Genomic DNA, 27,048 nt, shown 5'->3' on the forward strand with positions numbered 1-27,048 from the left:
TGCCCTGGCCTTTACCCTCAACCGGAAGGATGGACGAGGATTGGACAGGGTTCTTCATGAAGTATATTTTACACAGAGCCAGCTTCACCATTCCAGATATGCAGCTTCACACTGATAGTAATAATGCAGAATATAAGGGGAATATATATTAGATACAATTTTAGTTAAGACCTTAAAAGACACTAATATTATATAAAAAGATGTAGATGAATATTAGAACTGCTTCAGAAACCTGTGACACAGTATAGTATAGACAGCACAGCACGCAGAGTACATATTTTTCTTAATAGAACAATATTTTGGTTTAATGTCTGGAACAAGATGCTGGAGCCAGAACATACAATACAGATAACTATGTTAAAAAAAACCTCTACATGTTGATTTTTTAAACAGTTTTATTACAGTATATGGCTATATATGCAAGCATGCACTGTTAGTGATGATACAAGTTCTTTTGTATAGTGGAATTCTAACAGCCTTGCAGGTAGAAGTGATGATGCACGCTGGAAAGTCTTTTCTTTGACATATAAATGCTATTTTATTGTTTTGTGGTGGGTGCAGAACAAATAATTTGTCTAGTGCAAAGAGTTTTGTCTTTTCTTCATACAACAGGATCTATCTGTAAATATTCCAAATGAAGGCAGAATGGATGTGAAGGTAATGCTTGCATCTCCACTGCAAGAAGGAAATCAAGTATATGACAATAAGTTGATATCGTAGCAACCATCCACCTGAAACAAAGAAGAAGCCCCCAATCAGCCTTTTCATATGGTTTTCATCGTTGATTATTCACTTTTGATTTTGGATGATCTCGTCATAAAGTATATATATCATACAACTATCAGTAAAATTTTGCATAGTAACACTCAAAACAACCTTAATATGAAAATATATATTTGTATAATAATTACATTTTAGAAAAGCTAGGGCTCAACATTTAGCCTAGGCATTTGACATATTAAAGTTAAGCACTCAATTACCTGCTGAATATCAGAGATGACTGCTGCTGGTAACTATTGTGGCAGGGCAGGGCCCCGCTAGCTAAGCAAGGTCTTACCCAGACCACGAGCGTATTGCATAGCGCCAGTGGAAATTAAGCCAGGATTCTTTAGTGCTTCAAAAAGTCTCTGCGTGTTATTCCACAAACAAAAAAGCCCACAAAATTGTTTGTCTTTCTCCTTTTCACCAACATCACGGTTCATGGCACTATTGTATTCTCAGTCTTACAATCTGCTACAAGCCCTGCTTGTGTTTTGAGGCTCTCTTTTCTCACAGACTGGGGAGTCCTGCATTAGGCCCTTGGGCTACTGGTTTCCTACTTCAACCTTACTGTAGAGAACTTTTCTTTACACAAAACTTCTTTTGCAGTTATTTCCCTTTTCTCTCTATGACACACACATTACTGCCCTAACTCCTAGCCAGGAACAGAATGTGTGGAAACGTGCCTCCCACTAAATAATCAGTTGATCCTGACTCCCATCCATGTTTCCTAGTGTCCTTACTTGCAGGGATAGGAAAGGCAGCTTTTTATGGTGTTTTGCTTTTCCGTACAGTACTGAATGTAGTCCTAACACATTAGGGCTCATTAAACACATTCATATACTCTCATCCCTTTACCTTACAACTATTCAGCGAAAACTTTTTTTTTTCTTCTTTTGGAAATTCTCCTCATGCCTCACAGCAAATGTAATGGCTCTGCCGGTTGAACCCCGACTCAACCGGTCAAGCTCACATGGGCGTTATGCACCCAAAATGGCAACATCTGCAACGGGTACAGCAGCTTGGGTAACAGAACCATCTTGACCAGTGCGATCCTCCCCAGGAAAGAAAGCAAAAGATCCCCCAGTGAGTGAACACGACACGAAAGTTCTCAATCTTAAAGACAATATTCTTCTGATAGACACGAGTCCAGTCAGCACTCAGGAAAATCCCTAGGCTAACACAAAATCAGGGCTAAACAACCCCAGCAGCAAGACAGAAAGATCGCCTGAGACCATGGGCAAAACGGATGTGCTTCCCTCCAAAACTGAGGGAAGGGCTGTCGACAAACTGTCTTCTGAAATAATACACGACACCGAAGCCAAACTCAACCCCACCACTACACATAAACTACCAGCTGCAACGGTAAGGGAATCCCAAGCCTCACCACAACACCGAATCTGCCAGACTGCCGGCAGATGAAGTTACCCCTGCATGGGTGGCAGGGGAAGCTCGGGCTTCATCACTGCCTCCCACCAAGTGATGCGCATGCGAAGGGGAGCCCGGCACGCCAACACCCGAAACTGGATCACCCTCGAGGCGGCCGGGACATTTCGGCCACAGAAAGCGCACTTTTTCTGCTTCTTTCAAGCGCTCATAATGAATGCACCAAAAACCCATGCACAACAATGCTGTACAAAAAAAACGGCGGCCTCAGGACTTTATGCTTCTTTTATTTCTTACATCTGAGTTGTTTTGGTTTTTTTTTAAAAACATCTCACAGCTCACCAGCTGTATCAAGAGAGTAGACCCCACTGGCACTCTAAACTGTTGTCTGTGCCTAACAGGTAGCCAAACAGTTAAGGCACCCTCGAGGATGGTAGGACTGAGGGTCCCCCAAGCTCTGTCCAGACAGCAAAAGGGACAAGAAAGATTCCCTAAATCAGATCCAACAGGCCCCAACAAACCTCAACACACACTGCACAATTTTACCACTCCACCTGCTGCGGACTGAGAAAAGACTGAGTGTAATTGAGACTGCACAGCCCACTTGTACTGTAGCCAAAAGGTAGTGTCTCAGTCTCCACCTGCTGGCAGAGGAGAGAAAACCCGTTTCTATGCCGATCTGGAGGGACGCTAAAGAAAGAAGAATATTAAAAGAAGTGCTATACCACCACTCTTCATCAGATTTAGGCAGTTTACAATAAAAATATAAGAAACAAAAATAAGTCTCTTTTCTAATAGGAAAGATAAAATCCATTCAATCCTCTATGTTTTCTCAAGACCCTGTTCTCATTTTTAACAAATACACACTCTACCCTTCCACATTTGCAAAGGCTCTAGAAAGCACACTAACCTATTTAAATTTCAAAGGCTTGCTTAAATAAATGGCATTTCAGTATTGATTTAAATTTCTTATAATTCAGTTCACTACACATTTCTCATGGTAATTTATTCCCTAGACCAGGGGTGCCCACACTTTTTGGGCTTGCGAGCTACTTTTAAAATGACCAAGTCAAAATGATCTACCAACAATAAAATTTAAAAAAAACACAACGCACACTGTACGCATAGAAAATGTTAATTATCATTCCTATTCCAGGGTTTTTCAAAGAGGTCAAAGCAGATGACTCTATGCACTATCACCTCAGTAACAACCATACAAAAATAGACAAATATACCCCCCTCCCTTTTTACTAAACCACGATAGCAGTTTTTAGAGCGCAGGGAGCTGCGCTGAATGCCCAGCGCTGCTCTCGACGCTCATAGGCTCCCTGCGCTAAAAAACTCTATTGCGGTTTAGTAAAAGGGGACCTTAGTGTAAAATATAGACAGCAGATATAAATTGAGACACATTTCGATCACTAAATTTAAAATAAAATCATTTTTCCTACCTTGTCTGGTGATTTCATGAGTCTCTGGTTGCACTTTCTTCTTCTGACTGTGCATCCAGTCTTTCTTCCCTTCTTTCAGCCTGTATGCTTCCTCTCCTCCACACCTCATTCCCTCCCCCAACTTTTCCTTCCTCTCCCCTGCCCTTTCTTTCTCTCTGCCTCCCTTTCCTTTTTTTCTGTTTCTCTTCTTTCCTTCTGTCTCCCTGCCTGCCCTTTTTCTTTCTTTCTTTCTCCCTGCCCTCCCCCAAGACACTGCCACTGCCATCGGGGACCCAAACTGCCATCGGGGACCAGGACCCAAACCGCCACCAATAACAGGCCCGAAAGCCGACGCCAATAACACGCCCAAAAGCCGACGCCGCCCCAACCTCTCCCTGCTTCGGCCGACCAGCATCGCGAGGAACTGTTGGGGGAAATGCTGCCGGGTCCTGCCTTCGCGGAAACAGAAAGTAGGCAGGACCCGGCAGCAAGAAGAGGAAATGCTTCACTGACCTGTCTCCCGCCTTAGCCCGTAGCGAACGCTTGCTTCAGGGCTCTCAACATGTGCATGCAGGCTTCCCTTCTCCCCCCCCTCCCCCTCCCCGGGCATAACTTCCGGTTTCGGAGGGAAGAGAAGAGAAGCCTGCACGCACACGTTAGAGCCCGGAGCATAAGTTCGCTAGGGGCTGAAATCTCCAAGCCGGTTTTTTTGGGGTTTTTTTTAATGTTCAGCAGCGGCAGATGACAGCTGGGCGGACCGCCCAGCTAAAAGGCCCTAGGGAGAACACTGAAAAGGAGGGCTGATCGGCCCGTAGATCAGGACGGCAACACGAGTGCGATCGACTCGAGTTGCCTTCCTGAGCTACTGGTCGATCGCGATCGACGCGTTGGGCACCCCTGCCCTAGACCCTGTGCTAATCAAAAATATGCTCTTTCCTTGGTTGTAACTCTAGGGAGCCATTGCAACATGTGGGGTAGACAACCTATAATCCTGGTGAGATCTCAAGTGTCTAGTAGGGGGTATAAAGAATAGTCCGTCTATTCAGACAGGAAGGTTGGTATTCCCATAACCCTTTATGAGTTAGGCATAAGATCTTCAATATCGGTCGATATTGGTAACCAGTGGAATTGCCTTAATAGGAGGGGTAACATGGTCAAATAGTCTAGTAAAATCTAACATTTTTATAGCCACATTCTGCAATGTTTGTAGTCTTGTTGTTTCACTGGTAGGCCTGCATATATATGATATACAATAGTTACATTACAGTATCCAGTATTTGTAAACTGCTTTGAACTATGAATAGCAACCGGCGAGGGAGGAAGTAGGACCGTTGGATGATGGAGACAGAAAGGGAGTGGTAAAGGAGGAAAAAGAGGTAGCTGATAGGTTAAACGAGTTCTTCTCGTCGGTCTTCATGAGCGAGGACACATCCAATGTACCAGAACCCAAAGAGGTCATAAGTGGGGATCAAGAAGAAAAACTGGCGCATATTGAGATAATATAATACAACTGGGTAATTGAATAAATTGAATATTGTTTCAAAGGAAATGTAGCACAAACAGCAAACAAGGAACAATAATAGTTATTAATACAGTTTAAAAATGGAGTTTAGGGTGGGGGCGGGGCCGTGCAGAGAGCGGGGAGGACGCGTTTTCCCTGAGCTCCGCTGTTCTCTCCCCGCTCCGACCTCCCTGAATAAAAATCGGCGAATATTTTCCCACCGAGTGCCTTCCGTAGCTCCCCGGGGGCTCTATGGACAAATATATGCTGAGAGGCACGTCAGATATGGCCTCTAAGGTGGGCAAAAAGGACCGCGAACGCGCGAAATCGGGGCCCAGCCACGAGGACAAGATGGCGGACCCGGGCGCGGCGGCGGCTGCGGAGGGAGCGGATCTCATCGCGCGTCTCACCGAGGCAGTTGTTGCGGCGCTGGGGACGCGTCTGGACAAAGTGCAGGAGTCACTGGCTGCCTTATCCACTACAGTGGCAGAATATAACTCTCGGATAACTGAGGTGGAACAGCGGGTTGGAACCGCGGAGGACTCTGTGGTTACACTACAGGCAGAGGTTCAGCAGCTGCGATGCAAGGTGGGACAGTGTGAGGAAAAACTGGAGGATATGGAAAATCGCTCCAGACGGAACAATCTGCGACTGGTGGGGGTCCCTGAATCTGTGCAGGAGGGTGACCTGCTTCCCACTTTGGAGACCTGGCTGGCGGCGGAGCTGATGAGTACGCGGGGACTGGGTCCTTTGCGCATCGAAAGAGCACACCGGCTAGGTAGAAGACAGGAGGGAGCGACCAGACCGCGTGTGGTGATTCTCCGCATTTTGAACTTTGCCATTAAGGATCTTATTCTCCGAAATTATCGCCAGCGCAAGGATCTAAAATTCCAGAATCAAAGTATCCTCATCTTTCAGGATTATTCGGCACAGGTGGCGTCTCTGAGGAGAGGTTTCTCGTCTGTCTGCAAGCAACTTACTGAGAAAAAGCTTCGCTTCACGCTGCAGTTTCCTGCCAAGCTTCGGGTGATCTATGATGGACAACCTCATCTCTTTGACACCAGTGCGGCGGCCAGAGCGCAAGTTCTTCAGTGGTACCCTGATCTGGGGACTGGCACCTGATACCCTGTGATACTGCTTTGGGTTTCCTCAGTTTGAATGATGTGGGGCACCTGGTGGGAGCGGGTGGTAGCCTCACTTGCACTGTTTCTTAGCACCTGTTGTGCAAGTACTCTGTTTGAGGTTCACCATTTGGGAGCTCTGGGCCACTGTGTACAGTTCCTTACTATGGCTCCTTGTGGACTTCTGGACTAACGGGGTCCTGTATGCTTATGCCTCTTCTTTTGGTCTTATGACATTGTTTAGCCCCTGGGCACTTTTTGTGAGTTTAAAGTTAATATCTCTGGCTTGGTGGCTGTTTTGGAGGCTGGGGAGGGGGGGGTACTTTGGGTCCATTGGTATACCCTCCTGGAGTGGTGGAAAGGTGTGTCTTGGGGGGCATGGGAGGGGGGAGGGGGTTCATGGAGTGGGGGGTGGGGGGGATGGGAGGGGGGATTGGTTGCGGGGGGATTGGGAGGGTTTGTGAAGGGGGTGTTGAGGCTGTGGGTTTTGGTTTGTTGGGGGAGTTGGGTGGGTGGGGGAACTGGGGAGTTCTGGAGGGGGGGAGGGGGGAGGCTCCTGACCTGTGTGTTTGTTGTTGATTCCTGTGCGGAGGTGATGTGGAGACTGAGCTGCTGGGGGATGGGCTGGGACCCTCGGCAGCTGTTTTGTGCCCTTTTTCTCTTCTGGTATGTATGGTTCTTTTTTCTTTCTTATGCCTGTTAAGAAGGGGTTGAGGTGTGTGTCATGGAATGTATCTGGTATCAATTCTCCTATCAAGCGAACTAAGATTTTACAGTGCCTAGCCAGAAATCAGGCTGATGTAGTGGGCCTGCAGGAGACTAAGCTCAATGAACGGGAACATGGTAAATTGTGTCAATCCTGGGTGGGGCAGTGTTACTCGGCCTCCTCCTCTAACACTAGGGCTGGGGTAGCCTTGCTGATCCGCAAATCGGTGTCTTTTCATGCATCTAGGGTTCTCTCAGATCCAGGGGGACACTATGTTATTGTCCAGGGTTCTCTTAACCAGCGCCCAGTAGTTTTGATGTCAGTATACGCGCCCAACAGTGCACAGCGGTCCTTTTACAAGAAACTCTTGGGGGTATTATTGTCTATGTCCCAAATACATGACTCTCAGAAAATCTTCCTTGGGGATTTTAATTCTATACTAGACCCGCTTTTGGATTCCTCTAGGGGACCCTCCTCCAGCAGGTCGGATAATGGGCTTGCCGCTTGGTTAGAGGCTCTGGATCTGGTGGATGTTTGGCGGATATTACACCCAGGGGAGCGGGATTTCACTCACACATCCAAGGTGCATGGTTCCTCCTCTAGAATAGATTATATTTTCCTCTCGCGATCTTTCTTTTATGCGGTTCATGCAGCGGGGATTGGAGTACTGGCTGTCTCAGATCATACTTTGGTGTGGATGGATATTGGCTCTTCGGCTGACGCTCTGGGGGGAAGGAAGCACTGGCGATTTCCGATAGCGCTTTATCTGGACCCGGACTTTAAAATTTATTTGGAGCAACAGTGGCGGGACTATGTGGAGTTTAATGGGGGCCATGCTGATAACGGAACTTTGTTTTGGGAGGCCGCTAAGGCGGTGCTTCGGGGGGCTGTGATAGCTTACTGCGCGCGACGTAAGAAAGAGCTTGCGGAAAAAATCTTGGTTCTGGAGCGCAAGGTGCGGGATAGTAGAACACTGGTTTTACAGAGTCCTACTCTGTCTCATAAGCATGCTTTTCAGACGGCCCAGTCAGCACTCCACGCACTTCTTCATGAGAGGGCACACAAATCCCTTTTTTATTATAAGTACCGATTACACCGTTTTGGGAACAAGCCGGGTAGAATGCTGGCCCAGATGACTAAGGCGAGGCGGGGTGCCACTTTGATTACCTCGCTTAAAGATGATGGGGGAAGGTTGGTCACGGATCAGGCTCAGATGGAACGGCTTTTTGTTGCCTTTTATAAATCTTTATATACAGCGGAAGTTGTGGGTCGAGAGGCTCAGATTCGGGCATTTTTGGACTCTTTGCCCTTAACTAAGCTGTCAACGGAAGACGCGGAGGTTTTGGCTTCTCCTATTACCCGTGAGGAGGTGCTGGATGTTCTCAAGCACCTACCTCTTTGTAAATCTCCAGGCCCGGATGGCTTTGGGGGGGAATTCTATCGTCTTCTTCAGGGATATGTGGCTGAGCCGTTACGGGGCTATTTTGAGAGTGGAGCTGAGGTGGGGCAGTTTCCTCGAGGAGCGAACCGAGCGTTGATTACTGTATTGCCTAAACCGGGAAAGGATCCCTTGCTGGTGGGTTCCTATAGACCTATTTCGCTTATTAATGTAGATTTAAAGATTTTAGCTCGGGTCCTGGCTAATCGACTGGCCAAGTTTGTTCCATCTTTGGTGGGTGCAGATCAGGTAGGTTTTGTGAGGGGGCGATTGGCAGGTCATAATGTTCGGAAGCTCCTCCTGGCTTTGGCTCATTGTGCTTCTCGGCAGCAACCAGCCCTGGCTATTAGTTTTGATTCCGAAAAGGCCTTTGACAGGGTGGAGTGGGCTTTTTTATTCCCCTTGTTGCGATATTATGGGTTGGAGGGGTTCTTTATGAGAGCTCTTGGAGCCCTTTATTCTCACCCGGTGGCGGCCGTATTGGTTAATGGGGTAGCATCTCCAGACTTTGTACTCCAGCGTGGCACTCGCCAGGGCTGCCCCTTGTCCCCTCTGCTCTACATATTGTTTTTGGAGCCTTTGTTGATATCCATTCGCAGCCACCCTCAGTTAACTGGAGTGGAGCTAGGGATTTCCTCTCTACGCTGTATGGCTTTCGCAGATGACATTATGGTGATGTTGACTGACCCAGTTTCAAGTCTCTCTAGTCTGCTGGAGCTGTTTCATCAGTTTGGGGTACTCTCGGGCCTCAAACTCAATGTGTCAAAATCGGAGGCGCTTCCTATCCATATTAGTATCTCGCATGCATGGGCTGATTTCCCGCTCCGGGAAACACCACAGCAGGTAAAATATCTGGGGGTTCTGATACCATCTTCTCTTACACGACTCTATGAGATCAATGTGAAGCCCCTACTCCGGAAAACGGTGGAGCTCCTTCGATTGTGGGGGGATTTACCAGTATCTCTTGCGGGGCGTATATTTTTGTACAATATGATGATAGTCCCTCGGTGGCTTTATCTGTTTCAAACTCTTCCGCTGTGGTTGCGAACTGGGGATTTAGCTCAGTTGTATGGGGCTCTGAGGACTTTTCTGTGGTGTGGGCGTCGACCTAGGCTCTCTCTTCGTATTTTGATGTTGCCTGAGTCACAGGGAGGCTTTGGATTGCTGGATATTCGTACCTATAATCTGGCATGTGGGACGAGACTGATTCGGGACTGGTGTATGGAGAGTTCCTCTTTTTTAATGTTTTCAGTGGATAGGGATTTTTTACATCCTATGTCTGGGTTGTTTTTACTGCATGCTCCTGCTGCCCAGTTGGATTCTGACGTCAGGGGACATATTGTGTGGGCTTATATGAGACATATATGGAAATTACTGTGTAAACATCTGGGCATCCACTCTACTATCACCCCACTACTCCCGCTGGTGGGTAATTTGCATTTTAAACCGGGCATGGACAGCAAGGTATTTCGGATTTGGCATGCGCATGGAATTCGTAGACTGGGGGATGTTCTCTCCGATGGGGGTAATCTTCTTTCCTCTGCCGAATTGGGGTCGCTTTATGGGCTGGATAGGGTGGACGTTTTCGGCTACCTCCAGCTCCGACATTATGTTCTTAGCTTCTCTGGGGATCGATTGAGCGGATCGGTGGCACGAGATCTTGGGAGGTGTTTGGCGTTGGGGGAGGATGTGGCTCCACGTCTTCGGTATTATGTTACTGCCCTGGGTCCCCCTTTACAGACCGAACGAGCTGAGTGGCTAGCAGGGGCGTGGAGTGCAGACTTGGGTTGCGTAGTTCCGTCTGAATTGATCTCCAGATGCTTTGTCTATATACGCACCATCTCCAGCAACATGTTACATAGGGAACAAGAATATAAATTCCTTCACAGAGCTTTTATTTCTCCCCACAGAGCACATCGGGCTGGTATCGCTGATCATGCGGGGTGTCCGAAATGTCCTATTAATCCTGCTTCCCTGGGGCATATGTTTTGGGAGTGCCCCTCTGTGGGAGCTTTTTGGCAGAGAGTCTGGACATATGTGTCCTCCTTGGTTCCTGGGATCCCGAAATGTACTCCCCCTGGAGCTCTGTTTTACCAAGCGGCGGAGTTTCCTGGGTGCACTGTTGGACAGCGCCAATTGCTATCTAAGGCCCTTTTGTTGGCCAAGAAAGCCATCTTGACTTTTTGGAGAGAGCCGCATGCTCCCTCTTTTTCTCGATGGCAGGGGTCCTTGTATGACTTAGCCCTTTTGGAGAGACGGGCTGCGGGCACTCGAGATGAGTGCAAGTGGTCTCGCTTTCAGGACATCTGGGAGGCATATTGGCTGACCCTTCCCCATCGTGAGCGGAGTCTCCTATTGAACTGTTAGCTTATGTTGAGGTCTTCTGTCCTCTTCAGGATTTTCTCTCTTAAGGCGCCTATTACCGTGGATTCTATCTAGAGATTCCTTTCTTTCTTTCTTTCTTTCTTTCTTTCTTTTTGGTCCTCTTCATCTCTCTGGACCTAGTCCTCCTCATTCTTATGTGTCTATTTTCGATCTCTCTCTGGTCCTTACTGTGAAAAAACAAAATTTGTGTATGCTTGTTGTCTATTTTCAATTTTATATTTTCTATTTTCTATTCTTCATTTAAGTATATCACAGGTCGGGAGTAGGGTGGGTGGGGGGGGTGGGGGGGGTTGCATTTGGTGTTTCTGATGCATCATACTGTGTGTATTGGTATTGGGGCGTTCAGTTCTGTTTTGGGGGGGCTTTAGAGGGTGTTATATGGAAAATTGTATTGAGCACATCCTGTGTTGGAACATTTGATCTTCTGTGAGATGTCATATTTTGCTCTGTATGTACCCGCTAGGGTGTTTTTCGCTGGAATGCAGACTGTTCCTGCACGATGCTCTGTTTTGTGTATGCTGGTTTGCTCAATAAAGAAACATTATAATTAAAAAAAAAAAAAATGGAGTTTAGAATCTAAAAGTAGAGTAAAATAACTCAGCATAGGGAAAAACCCTTTTATAAACTTTCATAGAATCAGTCATTGCACCATCTTGTTAGAATAAATGATTTTTAAATAACTTCATAGATTCATAAGTAATTCTTAAATCTCCATAATGTGAAAATAAAGTCCAAAGTCCAAAGTTTTGTGAAAAGCTAATATAAGTAAACAGATTTAGTTTCAATGTCTCTGCAGCGGTGACCCAGCGGGGTTCTGATGCGTTTCGCCGTCCTGGCTTCCTCAGAGAACCCGCTAATGCTGTGTGTGACAGACTTGTCAGTTGGGTACCTAATTCAAAAGGGAAAAGAAACTTCCTCGTGTTCTATGACATGAATGCTCTGCTGAGCACCCTGTACTTATGAGGTGTGAGGCTGTCTATTTACTTATATTAGCTTTTCACAAAACTTTGGACTTTATTTTCACATTATGGAGATTTAAGAATTGCATATTGAGATAAGCCACGAGGATGTCCTCCAAAAGATAGATAGACTAAAAAATGACAAATCACCGGGCCCGGACGGAATCCACCCAAGGGTCCTAAAAGAGCTAAGAAACGAAATAGCGGAAACACTACGACAAATTTGTAACCTGTCTTTGACAACTGGGGAGATCCCGGAGGACTGGAAAATAGCAAACGTCACACCTATCTTTAAAAAGGGATCGAGGGGTGACCCTGTGAACTACAGGCCGGTAAGCTTGACTTCTGTTCCGGGCAAGATGATGGAAGCACTGATAAAGTTCAGCATCTGTAAGCACATAGAATCAAACGGACAACTGAATGCGAGCCAGCATGGCTTCTGCAAGGGAAGATTGTGCCTGACTAACTTACTGCACTTCTTTGAAGGAATAACCAGCCAGATGGACAAAGGGGAACCCATAGACATCATTTACCTCGACTTCCAAAAGGCCTTCAACCAAGTACCCCATGCGGCTACTTAGGAAGCTATGGAACCACGGGGTGGAAGGGGACGTATACAGATGGATTAAGCACTGGTTGGCAGAAAACAAAGGGTTGCGGTGAAGGCCCATACTCGGACTGGCGGAGAGTCACGAGCAGTGTTCTACAGGGGTCGGTGCTCGGACTGCTGCTGTTTAATGTATTTATAAACGACCTAGAATCAGGGACGAAGTGTGAAGTTATAAAGTTTGCAGATGACACTAAACTCTGCAGCAGGGTTAGAACCGCGGAGGAATGCGAAGACCTACAAAAGGACCTAAGCAAACTAGAAGAGTGGGCAAATAAATGGCAAATGCAATTTAATATAGAGAAATGCAAGGTCATGCATATTGGGAGAAAGAACCCAAGGTTCAGCTACAAAATGGGGGGTTCAGTGCTGGGGGACAGTAATCTTGAAAAGGACTTGGGTGTGCTGGTGGACACAACATTGAAGCCAATGGCACAATGCGCAGCAGCCTCCAAGAAAGCCAATAGAATGTTGGGAATTATTAAGAAGGGCATTACAACCAGGACAAAGGAAGTCATCATGCCGCTGTATCATGCAATGGTACGCCCGCACCTGGAGTACTGTGTCCAGTATTGGTCACCGTACCTCAAAAAGGACATGGCGATACTTGAAAGGGTCCAGAGAAGAGCGACGAAAATGATAAAAGGTATGGAAAACATTTCATACACAGACAGGTTGGAGAGGCTGGGGCTCTTCTTCCTGGAGAGGTGGAGACTCAGAGGAGACATGATAGAGACTTACAAGATCATAAAGGGCATAGAGAAGGTGGAGAGGGACAGATTCTTCAACCTATCGGGAACCACAAGAACAAGGGGGCACTTGGAGAAACTGAAGGGGGACCAGGAAGTTCTTTTTCACTCAGAGGGTGGTGGACACCTGGAATGCGCTGCCGGAGGTTGTGATAGGACAGAGCACACTACGGGATTTTAAAGAAGGATTGGATAAATTCCTGACAGATAAAGGAATTGAGGGATACAGATAAGGGTAAAGATAGGATACAGAAAGGGTATCAAGGCGAATTTTAAGGGATCACATACAGGTCATGGACTTGATGGGCCGCCGTGGATGCGGACTGCTGGGCGCGATGGACCACTGGTCTGACCCAGCAGAGGCGACTTCTTATGTTCTTATAGAAAGTAAGAAGCTGGATAGAGTCATTCCAGGAATTACAAGGTCAGAAATTCAAGACCAAGTTTAGGTTTACAACAAAGCTGATTACCCGGGTGGGGATTAATGGGTTTCAGTCAATTAGATAGTATGGTCTTGGTAACAGAACAAAATACATTATAATTTGTTATCTTAGTAATATATGGTAGTAATATATTCCATAATTTAGGAGCCCAGTAGGAGAAAGTGGCTGAAAGATCTTTACTTTACACCATTACATGATGGAAATATTAATTACTAGTCTTTAAGCCCGTTACATTAACGGGTGCTAGAATATATGTCTGTCTTTTTTTTTTTTCTTTCTGTCTCTCTCCCCCTCCATTTCCCTGTGTAGCGCTGTCTCTGCTTTCTTCCTCACTTTGCACTCTCCAGCTGTAACATTACTGCCTCGCTTTTTCTCCTGCAAGCATGTCTGCTCTCTTTCTCATCCTCAGTCTCTTTGCTCTTTTTCTCTTCTTGCAGGGGTCTCTGCTCTACTTTCTCTATGTGTTCCTTATTCCTGCAAACCTCTATGCTGTATTTTTTTCTCTGTATGCTCCTGATCTTGTGTTTCCCTGTAGGTATTTATTCCTATTTTTTTTTCCTTCTTCAGTCTCAGCCCTTCTTTCTCTGAACATTTCCTACCTCAGTCTCTCCAATTTTCTTTCCTTCTTCAGTCTCAGCCCTTCTTTCTCTGAACATTTCCTACCTCAGTCTCTCCAATTTTCTTTCCTTCTTCAGTCTCAGCCCTTCTTTCTCTGAACATTTCCTACCTCAGTCTCTCCAATTTTCTTTCCTTCTTCAGTCTCAGCCCTTCTTTCTCTGAACATTTCCTACCTCAGTCTCTCCAATTTTCTTTCCTTCTTCAGTCTCAGCCCTTCTTTCTCTGAACATTTCCTACCTCAGTCTCTCCAATTTTCTTTCCTTCTTCAGTCTCAGCCCTTCTTTCTCTGAACATTTCCTACCTCAGTCTCTCCAATTTTCTTTCCTTCTTCAGTCTCAGCCCTTCTTTCTCTGAACATTTCCTACCTCAGTCTCTCCAATTTTCTTTCCTTCTTCAGTCTCAGCCCTTCTTTCTCTGAACATTTCCTACCTCAGTCTCTCCAATTTTCTTTCCTTCTTCAGTCTCAGCCCTTCTTTCTCTGAACATTTCCTACCTCAGTCTCTCCAATTTTCTTTCCTTCTTCAGTCTCAGCCCTTCTTTCTCTGAACATATCCTACCTCAGTCTCTCCAATTTTCTTTCCTTCTTCAGTCTCAGCCCTTCTTTATCTGAACATTTCCTTCCTCAGTCTGTCCAATTGCAGCTCTCTTGCCCTCTAAGCCCCTGCTGCAAGTGGCTGTGCATGTCTTCTCTCCTGCTCCCCTTTCCCGACAAACCTGCAACTCCAGCAGCGTGTGCAGCACTGTACACACGCTGCTTCGGGGCCTTCTACTGCCCTGATTTACTCTGGCACGTTCCTGATGACATCATCAGAGACACGGTAGAGCAAATCAGGGCAGTAGAAGGCCCCGAAGCAGCGTGTGTAGAGTGCTGCACACGCTGCTTGAATCGGCGTTTGGAGTCGGGACCGTGAAGAAAGTAGCAGCTGGAGTCTTTTTTCGGCGCTTCCCTTCCCGCCCCTTCAGGTGTCGCCGCGGCTCCTCTCCATCCCCGCCAGCGTCGGAAGCCTTCTCCGACGCTGGTGCGGCTCGTGAGAGGAGCCGACAGGAGAGCAGGATGTCCAGCGCTGGGGTCCAGTCCTTCCGGCGAGTGTAGGTAGGTGCTGGGGATTCGCGCATGCGCACTCCTGTGGCCACAGACCTACTGATCATGGAAGCACGCCGAAAGGAGTGCACATGCGCGACTAGCGTTTTATTATATAGGATTTTCAATTCCATAGTTAGAATGTATTGTTTTAGCCAAACCTATCATATATGATAAGAGTATCTTAAAAGCAAGAGAATATTTTAAGATAAATTCTTGTTTCTATTAGCAACTAGTGAAGCTTGATATAACTTGGTGTAACCTTATCAAACTTACCAAGAGAGCAAACCAAATGAATGACCGTATTTTGTATAGTTTGCAGCTTCCTTAATACATTGGTTGAACAGCTCACATATACTGCGCTACAATAATCCAGTTTGGATAATATGAAAGCCTAAACAATCATTTGACAATTGTCTAGCTAAAAATATTTTCTAACTCTATGTAATTTGCACATAATCCATAAACAATTTTTCACAAGATTGTTCACCTGAGATGCGAGTTAGATTTTGATCAACTATGATCCCCAAATTTTTCAAGAAAGCCTCTAATTTATAATTCAGATTTATTATAAAGGATATATCCTTTGTATCATCTTTTCCTTTCTTAAATAATAGAAACTTAATTTTCTCCTTGTTTTATTTCAAATAGTGAATATTTATCCGGTCAGAAATAATGAAAACCAAAGTTCAATTTTGGATATGATCTCAGCAACATCTGAAAAAGTAGGAATCATGAGTGGGGAAAACAGTAAAATAAGGAACTGTTAACCTTTCATACACCAGAACAAGAGAATACTCCATAAAACTAATGGCCTACAGACTGAAAATTGTAGAAAACTTTTCAAGCAGCACATAATTACGAGCTGTAGAATAAGTAACACTGCAGGGTTCAAAAAGTCTGGACACTTTCCTGGAGAAGTCTGTAAAAAATCATCAGTTAACGTGTTCCTGAAAATGAGTTTTATGAGAACAGCTATTAACTTTTTTTAAGCCGTCATAAAATTGTGGCCCGGTCTAGCCACTGTCAAAGAGGATATTGGGCTCAATGGATTTTGGTCTGACTCAGCATGTTTTTTTGGTTTGGTTTTCTATGCACAAAGTTTTTTTTCCAAACATTTTCACAGGAAATACCTCTAAAAAAACATCAAAAATCATAATATGAAGCCCTGTGACTAACATAATAAGAGTTTCTTCAGGAAAACAGAGCATATTTACATCAAAGCGGCCAATGCGAGCTCCTGTTTCATTGGTTTGTATGACCTCAGTTAACACCCACATCTGCTGCACTTCTGAAGATACTTTCTCTGTATCAGGAAGCTCCTGGAAACCAGAAACAAACATTCAAAACGCATTGCTAAATCATTAAAACACACATTTCCAAAAGCTACCCCCTAACCTATGCCATTTCGTTTTTCCTTCCTCTGCCTTTTCAATCTTAACCCTTTTATTCTTTCTATGTCAACTTCTCCTTCTTCCAATCATCTTTCCTTCTGTATGTATATTTCTGTGTGTTATGTGGTTGGTTACTCACTTGTAGCCGGTGTTACAGGACAGCAGGACACTTCCTCACATCTGGGTGATGTCCTCTGATGGAACTCTCATCAAAAACACTCCCCAGCGTTCTACGCAAATGTAACCAAACAGCCTAACGTAGACTGACTGAATCCAAGTCCTAGATTGGAGGGGAGGGATGTGTCCTGCTGTCCTTAGAGAACATCTGCTACAGGCGAGTAATGTTGCTTTCTTAAAATCTTCTCTTTTTAAAAATTTTTTATTTTTTATTAACTGACAAACAAGTGATTAATATTAAAACATTACATTACTAATAAAATATACAGCACTTGACATTCTTATACATATAATCCATTAAAGTCGAAATTATGGTATCTTTAGATGATAAAAATTTTTTCAAATACACCATAGATGGGGTCCAAACTCTTCAACTGTGTTGTGACTCCATGTTATATCAGAACTGCATCCCTGCCTCATAAAACATACCTTTTCTGGCGAAACACTGCATGTTTCAAGGGTAAATCATTCAAATTTATTTAAATTTTGTATCCATAAATGAAAAGTGAATTTGGTCCCAACATAAGAAAACACAGATTAAATTAACTGTTTTGTTGCCCATTATTTCTTACGTTTGAAATAGACCAAGTGACACAAGAGAATCCTAGAATATAAATCACTACTGATGCAAAAGAAGAAAGAATCCTACTCTAAACAAATCAGTTCAGAAGATAATCTTAAAATCAACAAACTGTCCTCAATATTAGATGATGAACAAGATCAGAAATGGCGACAACCCCTCTATTCCAAAAGCCAACTATTTTAAAACAAAGATTCAATCCACACGACACCAGCTACCCCCCACTGCAATAAAACTAACTATGGAAATACAAATTAAATTCAAAGATACAAAATGGCTTCTCCTAAAATATTCCAAAGCATATTGCAGCCTTGACACCTGCCCACCTTACCTGATCAAAGCAGCCCCCAACCAAATGGCTCAACTATCAGGAGGCAGAATTATTTTAACACCCATTTCCAAAAACCCAAAACTCAGCCCCTCTGATATGACCAATTATTGGCCAGTAGCTTCCATCCCCCTATTTATCAAAATGATGGAAGGATATGTCACAGAACAACTCAAATGCTACTTACAACGCTTTAATATCCTCCACCCTTCACAATCGGGATTCAGGAAAAATCACATAACTGAGACGGTGATCACAGCACTAGTAACATATGGCAAAGAGCTACTAAGCAAGGGCCAAAGCACAATCATAATCAAATTTGACCTAGTACACTTTGATCAAATATCCAAGATCTTTAGTGATTTTGGATTTAGTGGCCCGGTCCTCTCCTGGTGCCAAGTTTTCCAAACCACTTGGCACTATGCTGTATGTAAGGATGGTGCACTTTCTGACATTTGACACCCTCCCAGCGGGGTCCCCCAGGGATCCCCAATTTTACCATCAGTGTTCAACCTTTCAATGCAACCTAGATCTCGTACAAATAAAACATTTCACTTATGTAGACGACATAACAATCATACTTCCTGTACCAGCTACATTAGCACGCAGAAGTATAATGGGTACACTACATGTCAAACTGATTGACAGGTGAGCTAAGGATCGACCAATCAGTGTTCACTTCCGGGTTAGACAACGCCTGGACCTTGCCCATGTACTGCCCACACCAGCCCAGGCCCAGTCCCACATCTTGCCCATGCCACGCCTTCTCCCATAGGGATGGATGTTGGTAGCTCTGCCCAAGCTCCAACCACTGCCCTCCCCTAAAGTAACACCCAATGTCGATGTCACTGGAAATGCACTTTCTGATTACATCAGCAGAAATGACCTCTGCCGCTTTCTGATAAAGTCAGCAGAAATGGGGGGGGGGAGGTCCTGACCTCTGAAAATTCATTTTCTGATGATGTCAGTGGAAACAAGTTGACTAATGTGCCAGAAATGCACTTTCTGATGACATTAGCGGAAACAGGTTTTGTCTAACACCTGAAATGCAAGTGACTGCTACGGGAAGCAAGTATGATACTAGACCAAATACAGTTGATGTCACAGGGCGGAGATGTGAGAAAGTTACTGAGACAACATGAACAGCATTGGATTTATAAATTGAACTCAATGGAGCTTGGGGACACTGAGTGGAATGCCTTTTTCTGAATGAGAATGAACTATATTTCTTTAAACATTTTTGAGTGGCTGATCGATTATCATGTTGCTGTACCGGGACATGAAAAAGGACATAGTACTATTTGAAAGGATCCAGAGAAGAGCGACAAAAATGGTTAAGGGGCTGGAGGAGTTGCCATACAGCGAGAGGCTAGAGAAACTGGACCTCTTCTCCCTTGTAAAGAGGAGACATGATCGAAACATTCAAGATAATGAAGGGAATAGACTTAGTAGAGAAAGAGAGATTGTTCACCATCTCTAAGGTGGAGAGAACGAGAGGGCACTCACTAAAGCTAAAAAGGGATAGATTCCGTACAAACGTAAGGAAGTGGTAGAAAACTGGAACGCTCTTCCAGAAGCTGTTATAGGGGAAAGCACCCTCCAGGGATTCAAGACAAGGTTAGACTCAAATAGGGCACTGGTCTTTGACCTAAGGGCTGCCGTGTGAGCAGACTGCTGGGCACTATGGACCACTGGACTGACCCAGCAGCGGCAATTCTTATGCTCTTAAAATAAAACATGTAACAGAAAAAAATATGGCTTTATTTTACAATCTTTTAGTTAGAAGTGCACTTGTTTTTTTGTGTAACGTTTTAAATAGGTAATGTGCAACTAAAACATTTCTCATTTAAAATAATAGAATTTTATAATTGTAAGGAATGTTAGGAAATAATTTATTATATGTTCTATGTGTTTTGAATTTGTTATGGAAGGGGAGGAGAGGGGAGATAAGTTTTAAAATGGATTATTGCAGAATATTAAGTGTTGTATTTAAGTGTAAATGTTTTTATTTGAAGATATACTTATTATAAGTTTTAAAAATGAATAAAGATTTAAAAAAAAAAAAGAATTTTGAAATTACAAATGTGTCAGGTGTGTTTTCGGAATCCATAGTCAAGTGAATTAACCTCCCAAGCTAAAACACTAGACGATATGACAAGATTAAAAGAAACAAAGGTTAGGCCGATTTGATGTGTAAAACCAAGACAAACAAGGTCTACGTGGATTTGTAGCTGGGCCCATAGACATACAATAAAGGATCTCCTACAACCGTGTGTGGCACACTAAACACATCATGCGCATACGCAGAGGCCAATCTGGCCGCTTCGGTGGAGGGATCCAGGAGGAGAGTCATCCGCGCCAGCTGACTGCCGGCGCGGATGACTTTGAAATCTCAGGAGGCACACAGTTTGCGATACACTGTCCTATAATGTACTATTTTGGTGGTTAATAATAATAATTTATTTGTATATACCGCCTAACCAGAAGTTCATAGTGGTTTACACAATAGGTACTGAGCATACAATATAATAACATCATACATAATAAAATTCTAAGTAACTAATACAAGCTTTAAAACTAATGAATAATAGTATTGAAAGGGAGGGGGGAGAGGGATTTATATATATATACAATTGTTATTATCTTGATAGATTTATCAAGTGTTGTTTTTGAACCTATGTATCACTTTTTATTGTACACTTGTTGAATGATTAAAAATGAATAAAGAATTATAAAAAAAAACAAAAAACTAATGAATAAAAAACAACAACACACAGCTGTATGCATATAAAAATATTCTGTGATAGAAAAGATCAACCAGTGTGCTGGTTTTGTGGAAATTACATCAGACCCCTAGATGCTTCAACCAACATGGTGCGTAGAAATTGATTTTCTTTCAATGGATATCATTTTTTTTTCTGTCTCTGAATCTATCATTGCATTTAAAAACAGGAGCGGTAGTGGCCTTTGGTATCTGGGTCTCCATTCAGAAGCGAGGCGCACTGAGTTCCAGGATCAGCCTCCAATCTTCGGAGCCACTCTTTTGGAACAATGAAGTATATAGAATATCTCCCAAAGCCCAAGTCTTGCTCCGGGATGGGCTCTAAGGCTGCAATGTCCAGCAATTCGCAGACTGTGGCCTCTACCCAAATCACTTTTTCTGGCCTTCTGAAAATGCTACCCTGGAGTATCTGGATTTCAGCTTGTCATTAGGACCTGCATGAACCTAGACAGCCGGATCCTCCCCAGCACTATCTAATATCTTATCTAAGTGACGTGCGAGGTCTGCCACCATCGTACCAGGAAGGCAAGTGCCCAGGCAGTCTTCACGCCCACCAGCCGCCCAGCTATCTACATGCTTAATGATTGAATCTCCCACTACAACAATTGTCATAACTCCTCCCTTCTGGGATGAAGCTCCTAGAGATAGATCCTCAGTGCAAAAGCATACTGCAGCTGTATCTCTTGGCTACAGGATTATCTGCATCAGCAGGAGACCATTTGGGTCTTTATCTGCCATCATCTGCTATTCTGCATTTTGAAACAGAGAACAAATCAGGGCCAAAATACTCCAAACACCAATTATGGGGGTCCATGCTAGAAATGACCCTGTTACACTTGGCACTTCGTCTTCTGGGGGCATTGTCAAATGGCTCAATAGTAAAGGAAAAAGATAAAAACTTCACAAAACTCCTAGCGGATGCTCAGGCCTAAGAGCCGAATCAGACATTTTGGAAATTAGTGTAGCCCTTCCCCGTACCTTTGGTAGTTGGCCGGACAGACGGGAGCCAAACCCGCCTGTCCGGCAGGCAGCCAACGAAGGAATGAGGCCGGATTGGCCCATCCATCCTAAAGCTCCGCCTACTGGTGGGGCCTAAGGCGCGTGGGCCAATCAGAATAGGCCCTGGAGCCTTAGGTCCCACCTGGGGGCGCGGCCTGAGGCACATGGGCCCAACCCGACCATGTGCCTCAGGCCGCGCCCCCAGGTGGGACCTAAGGCTCCAGGGCCTATTCTGATTGGCCCACGCGCCTTAGGCCCCACCAGTAGGCGGAGCTTTAGGATGGATGGGCCAATCCGGCCTCATTCCTTCGTTGGCTGCCTGCTGGACAGGCGGGTTTGGCTCCCGTCTGTCCGGCCAACTACCAAAGGTACGGGGAAGGGGGGTGGGGGGGGTCGTGGGGGTCGCCAGGGGGGTCGCGGGTCGGCTGGGGGAGCGGTCGGAGGTTCTTGGGGGGGGCGGTCGTTGGGGGGGAGGGGGGTTTGCGTCGAGGGCAGGAGGGCCTGGGATCCCTCCTGCCCGTAATGTAGTGCGGGGTGGGGTTAGGGGGTCGCCGTGGCCAGGAGGGTTTGGGCTCCCTTCTGGCCCAACTACCAAAGGTACGGGGAAGGGGGGTGGGGGGTCGTGGGGGTCGCCAGGGGGGGTCGCGGGTCGGCTGGGGGGGGCGGTCGGAGGTTCTTGGGGGGGGGCAGTCGTTGGAGGGAGGGGGGTTTGCGTCGAGGGCAGGAGGGCCTGGGATCCCTCCTGCCCGTAATGTAGTGCGGGGTGGGGTTAGGGGGTCGCCGTGGCCAGGAGGATTTGGGCTCCCTCCTGGCCCGATATTGTTGGGGAGTCGGCGGTCCTTCGGGGGGAGGGATGTATCGGACGTCTGGGGGGGGCATCAGGCTTTCAGGATGGGGACAGACCTTCAAGGGGGGACAGTGCACGGAAGTCAGGGGGGGTGAACGGAGAGTCGGAAAGTCAGGGCGGGCGAAAGGAGCGTCGGGCAGCATGCGCGGTATACCCGTGAGCGCGGTATACCAAAGTTTTTGTACATATCATCGTGATTTCTGCGCGCTATACCCGTGTGCGCGTTTTATACGGGTGCGCGTTATTTGCGTGAAAATACGGTAGTGGGACAGACATTCCTATGTCTCTCCCTAGAGTCCTCTCTCGCAACCTTTATTTCAGTTAACTTTTAACACCTGATTTTGATTCCCTGACATGTGGCACTGCATCAACCTCAGGATCCTGTGGGACATAGCAAGCTTGCTACTCTATTAACATTACTATCATGTAAACCGCTTTGATGGCTTTATCCAAAGCAGTCAATCAGTAAATAAACCTTGAACCTTCAAATCCAAAGGAAACGTAAAATCACCACTAACTCAGATAGGGGAGGAAAACTAAATGGTACCCACTCAATCCAAACGGAAAGGCAAGTGTAGAAGAGCTCGCAAAAATGTGACCAAAACTAAAGATGCATTTTGAAACGTTACCAAAAGATTTTTAAACTGAGTAGCATCCACAGATAATGTCCTCAGAGAATACAGTATCTGAAGTCCACGTTCACCCAGGCTATAGACCTGAACTGGAAACTGAACCAGAGATGCACATTGCCAATGAGTTACTTATTTCTAATCTATGGAATACAGTAGACAAACTCAAAAACCAGTCCATGACCTCTTCATGAATTCTCTCTGACATAACTGAAAGGATTCCTATGGAAATCAGTATAGTACTTACATTGTGCACCTTTATCGGCTGCTCTTGAGACAGAAGACAAGAAAGCCACAAGGGAAATTTTTTCTGTGGATTCTGAAGGGGAACAAAGATCAGAAGGCATCAAAAATAATTCAAAACTTTAGTACTGGAGAGTGTAACAATTATTGGCGTCAATAACTGGGGCTCTTATCCCCCACCACACGTCCATATTTTTTACTCCGTAAGCTACATTAGTGCTTATGGCAATTGCTAATGGAGATGAAAGAAAGAATCCTGGGGTGCAGGGAAAGCAGGAGCAATTTGCAAAAATCATACTAGCAGTTGAATTCACAGCCCCTGGGGGGAGACAGTACGAACCATCATACAATACCCTGTTGGCAAACTCAAGCTCCACATTATTACATTCCTGTGGATCATAGAACAGGTTCTACAATGGTTCTGCTCTTCTTTCACTAACCGCTTCTCTACTGTGACGTTTAATGAATCTTCATCAAAATCTTACAATAATCACTTCGGCATTCCTCAAGGTTCTATCCTTTCCCCCTACTTTTCAATATCTATCTAGCTCCACTACTAACAATATGCCAATCTATAGGCTCCACGTCCTATGCTTACGCAGACGATATTCAACTCATCCATCCGATTGACCCCTCCAACAAGAACAAAATCCATGACATCAACTTAAAATTAACTAACATCAAAACATGGCTTACAGATAACATGTTATCACTGAGCACATCTAAATCAAATTGTCTTCTTTTCCCATGGAAAGATGAAATCCACTTATCCTCAGCAATCTACATTGACAACTGTCCAATAGAAGAAATTAATTCACCCAAAATCTTGGGAGTAATCATTGATAACAAGTTAAACTTCCACAATCAGATAGGTGCTGTAGTCAAAAACTGCTTCCACAAACTGCGAATGATTAGATCCCTAGCTAGTTTCTTGGAGCCATCGTCTCTAAATATCTTAGTTAATTCACTGGTTATCTCTAAAATTGACTACTGTAATTCTCTTTATAAAGGAATCCTAGAAAAAGAAACCAGATGACTTAAATTAATCCAAAATACTTCCATTAAAATCATTACCAACTCCAAAAAATATGACCATGTCTACCCTCCATTTAAAAACGCTCACTGGCTTCCCGTTCCTCATAGAATTAATTTCAAAATTGCATTACCCACATTCAAAGCACTCAAATCCAGAGAACCAGCCTTCATTGATAAATTACTTATTCCTCATGTGCCCATTAGAGTTCTTAGATCATCCTCCCCAAATCTACTTTTTGTTCCCACTCTGCACCCGCCGTACTACTTCCTTCGCAGTAACTGTTCCCCTTATCTGGAACTCCTTACCCCCCTTATATTAGGAAGGAACCAAGTCTAGATAAATTTAAAGGAGCATTAAAAAGTTTCCTATTTAGAGATGCCCTCGAGCACTAATGCCTGCTCTTCTTCCTAACCTCTTTTCTTGAATCTTTACAGGCAGCCCAAATGAATTCCCTCCTCTCTTTTTGATTTGTACTTTCAGTGTGCTCTTTTCTTGATATTCTTGTAGTTCATCCTCTCCCTTATGAATCTTGTTAGTTTCTATTGTTTTTGTAATAAGTTATTTTGTTGTTTTGTATCCCTCCCACCTAGTCAACTGCCCACCCACCATGCTCTTCGACTGGATCTCTCATCTAATGGCAAACAGCGAATTCCCAACCTATCTTGGCCATATCCTCATCTCGCTCATTGTAAAGAACCACAAAGACCCCATATCAACAACATCCAACTACAGACCAGTAGCCAACATCCCCCTCTACACCAAAGTGATGGAAGGCCTAATCAACGCTGCCCTTACAAACTACCTAGATAAATTCTCAATACTTCACGAATACCAATTGGGATTCCGCTCACACCACAGCACTGAAACAGCCTTAGCCTCCATCACTGATCACATCGCACAACTACTCAGCTCAGGGAAACACACACTAATACTCCAATTTGACCTCAGCAGCACCTTCGACCTGGTGGACCATGATATCCTATTCAACCGGCTAGACACCATAGGTATTTCAGACCATATACCAGACCAGGTTTAGAGGCTTCCTAAGAAACCGATCCTACCAAGTCGCCAGTGAGCAAACCTACTCCCAGATCTGGACCAACCCCTGTGGTGTCCCTCAAGGCTTCCCTTTATTCCCCACCCTATTTAACCTAAACATGTCCTCCTTAGACCAGGAACTTTCCAAACTGAACCTCCAATCATACATTTACGCAGATGACATCACAATCATCGTTCTCATCTCTACACTGTCAACCCAAACCAAACACTTCATCTCATCAATCATCAACTACATAGAACAACGGTCAACAAACTCCAAACTAAAGCTAAACCCGGAATAGATCAAGATATTTATGGCCTCCCCAAAAAAACAAACCAACAGAATCGGCTATTAACCTAAATGGAACGGACTTCCCAATTAACACTACCATTAAAATCCTAGGAGTTACCCTAGATCAGCAACTGATACACAAATGTTTCAGAAATAACCTGGACTAAACCTGAAATACTAAACCTGGACTAAACCTGAAATAACCTGGACTAAAGAACGCAACTCCTTGGATCGGTTTCAAGTGCTCTCCTTGGATGACAACTGCATGTTGCTATAAAACCTGAACTGACTTTTCAGTCCTGGCTGCAGCAGACTCAGAGCAGAGCAGCCTAATGTAAGAATTAAATCTTAGTGGTCTGATGGAAGACGACCAAGCGCTAGGCCTTACGTCTGCACAGCATCCCAGTGATCATTTAGTGGTGGTGTAGAAAGATATTATTCAGAGTCAGGCCAGTCAACTCGAATAGTACAGATTATATGACTTCTGGTACAGGCATAGAACCTAAACTTAGTCTAACAGCAAAACTTAGCCCTCTATTTCTAAATGCATGCACAATGAAAGACAGGGGAGAGGCTGTTACTCACCTCTTGCCCACACTGGTATATCTGTATCTCCTCTAAGCTGAAATTTAACCACACTGGTGAGGGCTGTCGCAGGATTAGACGCAGAGATGTTACCTGATCAAGATCACAAAGCATCTGTGCAAAAGTAAAAAGAAAAGCCACAGTGACTACCCTTTAGCTATATGCACTCTCATTGCTATGTAAAATGAGGTTCTTACAGCTACGCTTGCACATATGACCTAAGTCCTGTTTGCTAAGCACATTAGTTAGTGTTTGAGTCCTAGCGAGTTGATGAATTACAAATCGAAAAAGAAATCAGTTTTGTGCTAGTCCGGTAAGGTCCTTCAGTGTCATCTGCAAGCCATCTGATTGCGGGTCACTCTCTTTCCCTGGTTCCTTTGATCCTTTGATCCAGAGTCCTATTCAAATTTGTCTGCTTCTGCTATAAAACAGTATTTGGCCTATCCCCAAGCTACTTAAACCCTCACTTCTATCTGAATCACATAAACAAGCACTCCCGCAGAATTCAGCTCTTCGCCTTCCCCTCCCTAAAACTATGTCACTACAAAAGATTCCTTGATAAAACTTTTGCCTTCCAGGCTGCCAAACTGAACCCATGGCTAGCCCAAATTGTCCTTGAGGCCCCCACCTACCTCGGGTTTAGAAAATCTCTCAAAACTCACCTATTCCATGGACAAGACACCTAACACCCCTCTCCAATGAACAACAATCTCCTCCTGCCCCCTTCCACCTCTCTTTTCCCAACCTACCCACCCCCTCCCCCCCTAACCTACTCCCCCCTCTCTCTCCTAACTTCATTCTACCTCCTTGCTCCTAATATTGTTCAATTGTTTTCGAACCACTTGTTATTTATTGTTTGCTTCTAATTAGTGTTCAATTGTTTTTAAACCACTTGTAATTTTTTGTTAATCTAATGTAAACCGCCTAGAACTCCTTGG

General features: G+C 44.7%; 1 protein-coding gene across 3 annotated transcripts in view; it reads right to left on the reverse strand.

The window, feature by feature from the left end:
• Positions 1 to 306: 306 nt before the first annotated feature.
• NICN1 (nicolin 1) overlaps positions 307 to 27,048 on the reverse strand; it is an 81,149-nt gene continuing 54,407 nt past the window's right edge. For 2 of the 3 annotated variants that reach the window (XM_033925825.1, XM_033925826.1), the window contains exons 4-7: positions 26,111 to 26,224; positions 23,164 to 23,235; positions 16,398 to 16,502; positions 307 to 731 (exon numbers count right to left, since the gene is read on the reverse strand). In XM_033925825.1, the coding sequence (XP_033781716.1) occupies positions 690 to 731; positions 16,398 to 16,502; positions 23,164 to 23,235; positions 26,111 to 26,224 (333 nt within the window). In that variant the 3' untranslated portion in view covers positions 307 to 689. The remainder of the gene's footprint in view (positions 732 to 16,397; positions 16,503 to 23,163; positions 23,236 to 26,110; positions 26,225 to 27,048) is intronic. The other variant, XM_033925823.1, reaches the window with a different exon arrangement.

This window comes from Geotrypetes seraphini, chromosome 17 (assembly GCF_902459505.1).
Source record: "Geotrypetes seraphini chromosome 17, aGeoSer1.1, whole genome shotgun sequence".
NCBI lineage: Eukaryota > Metazoa > Chordata > Amphibia > Gymnophiona > Dermophiidae > Geotrypetes > Geotrypetes seraphini.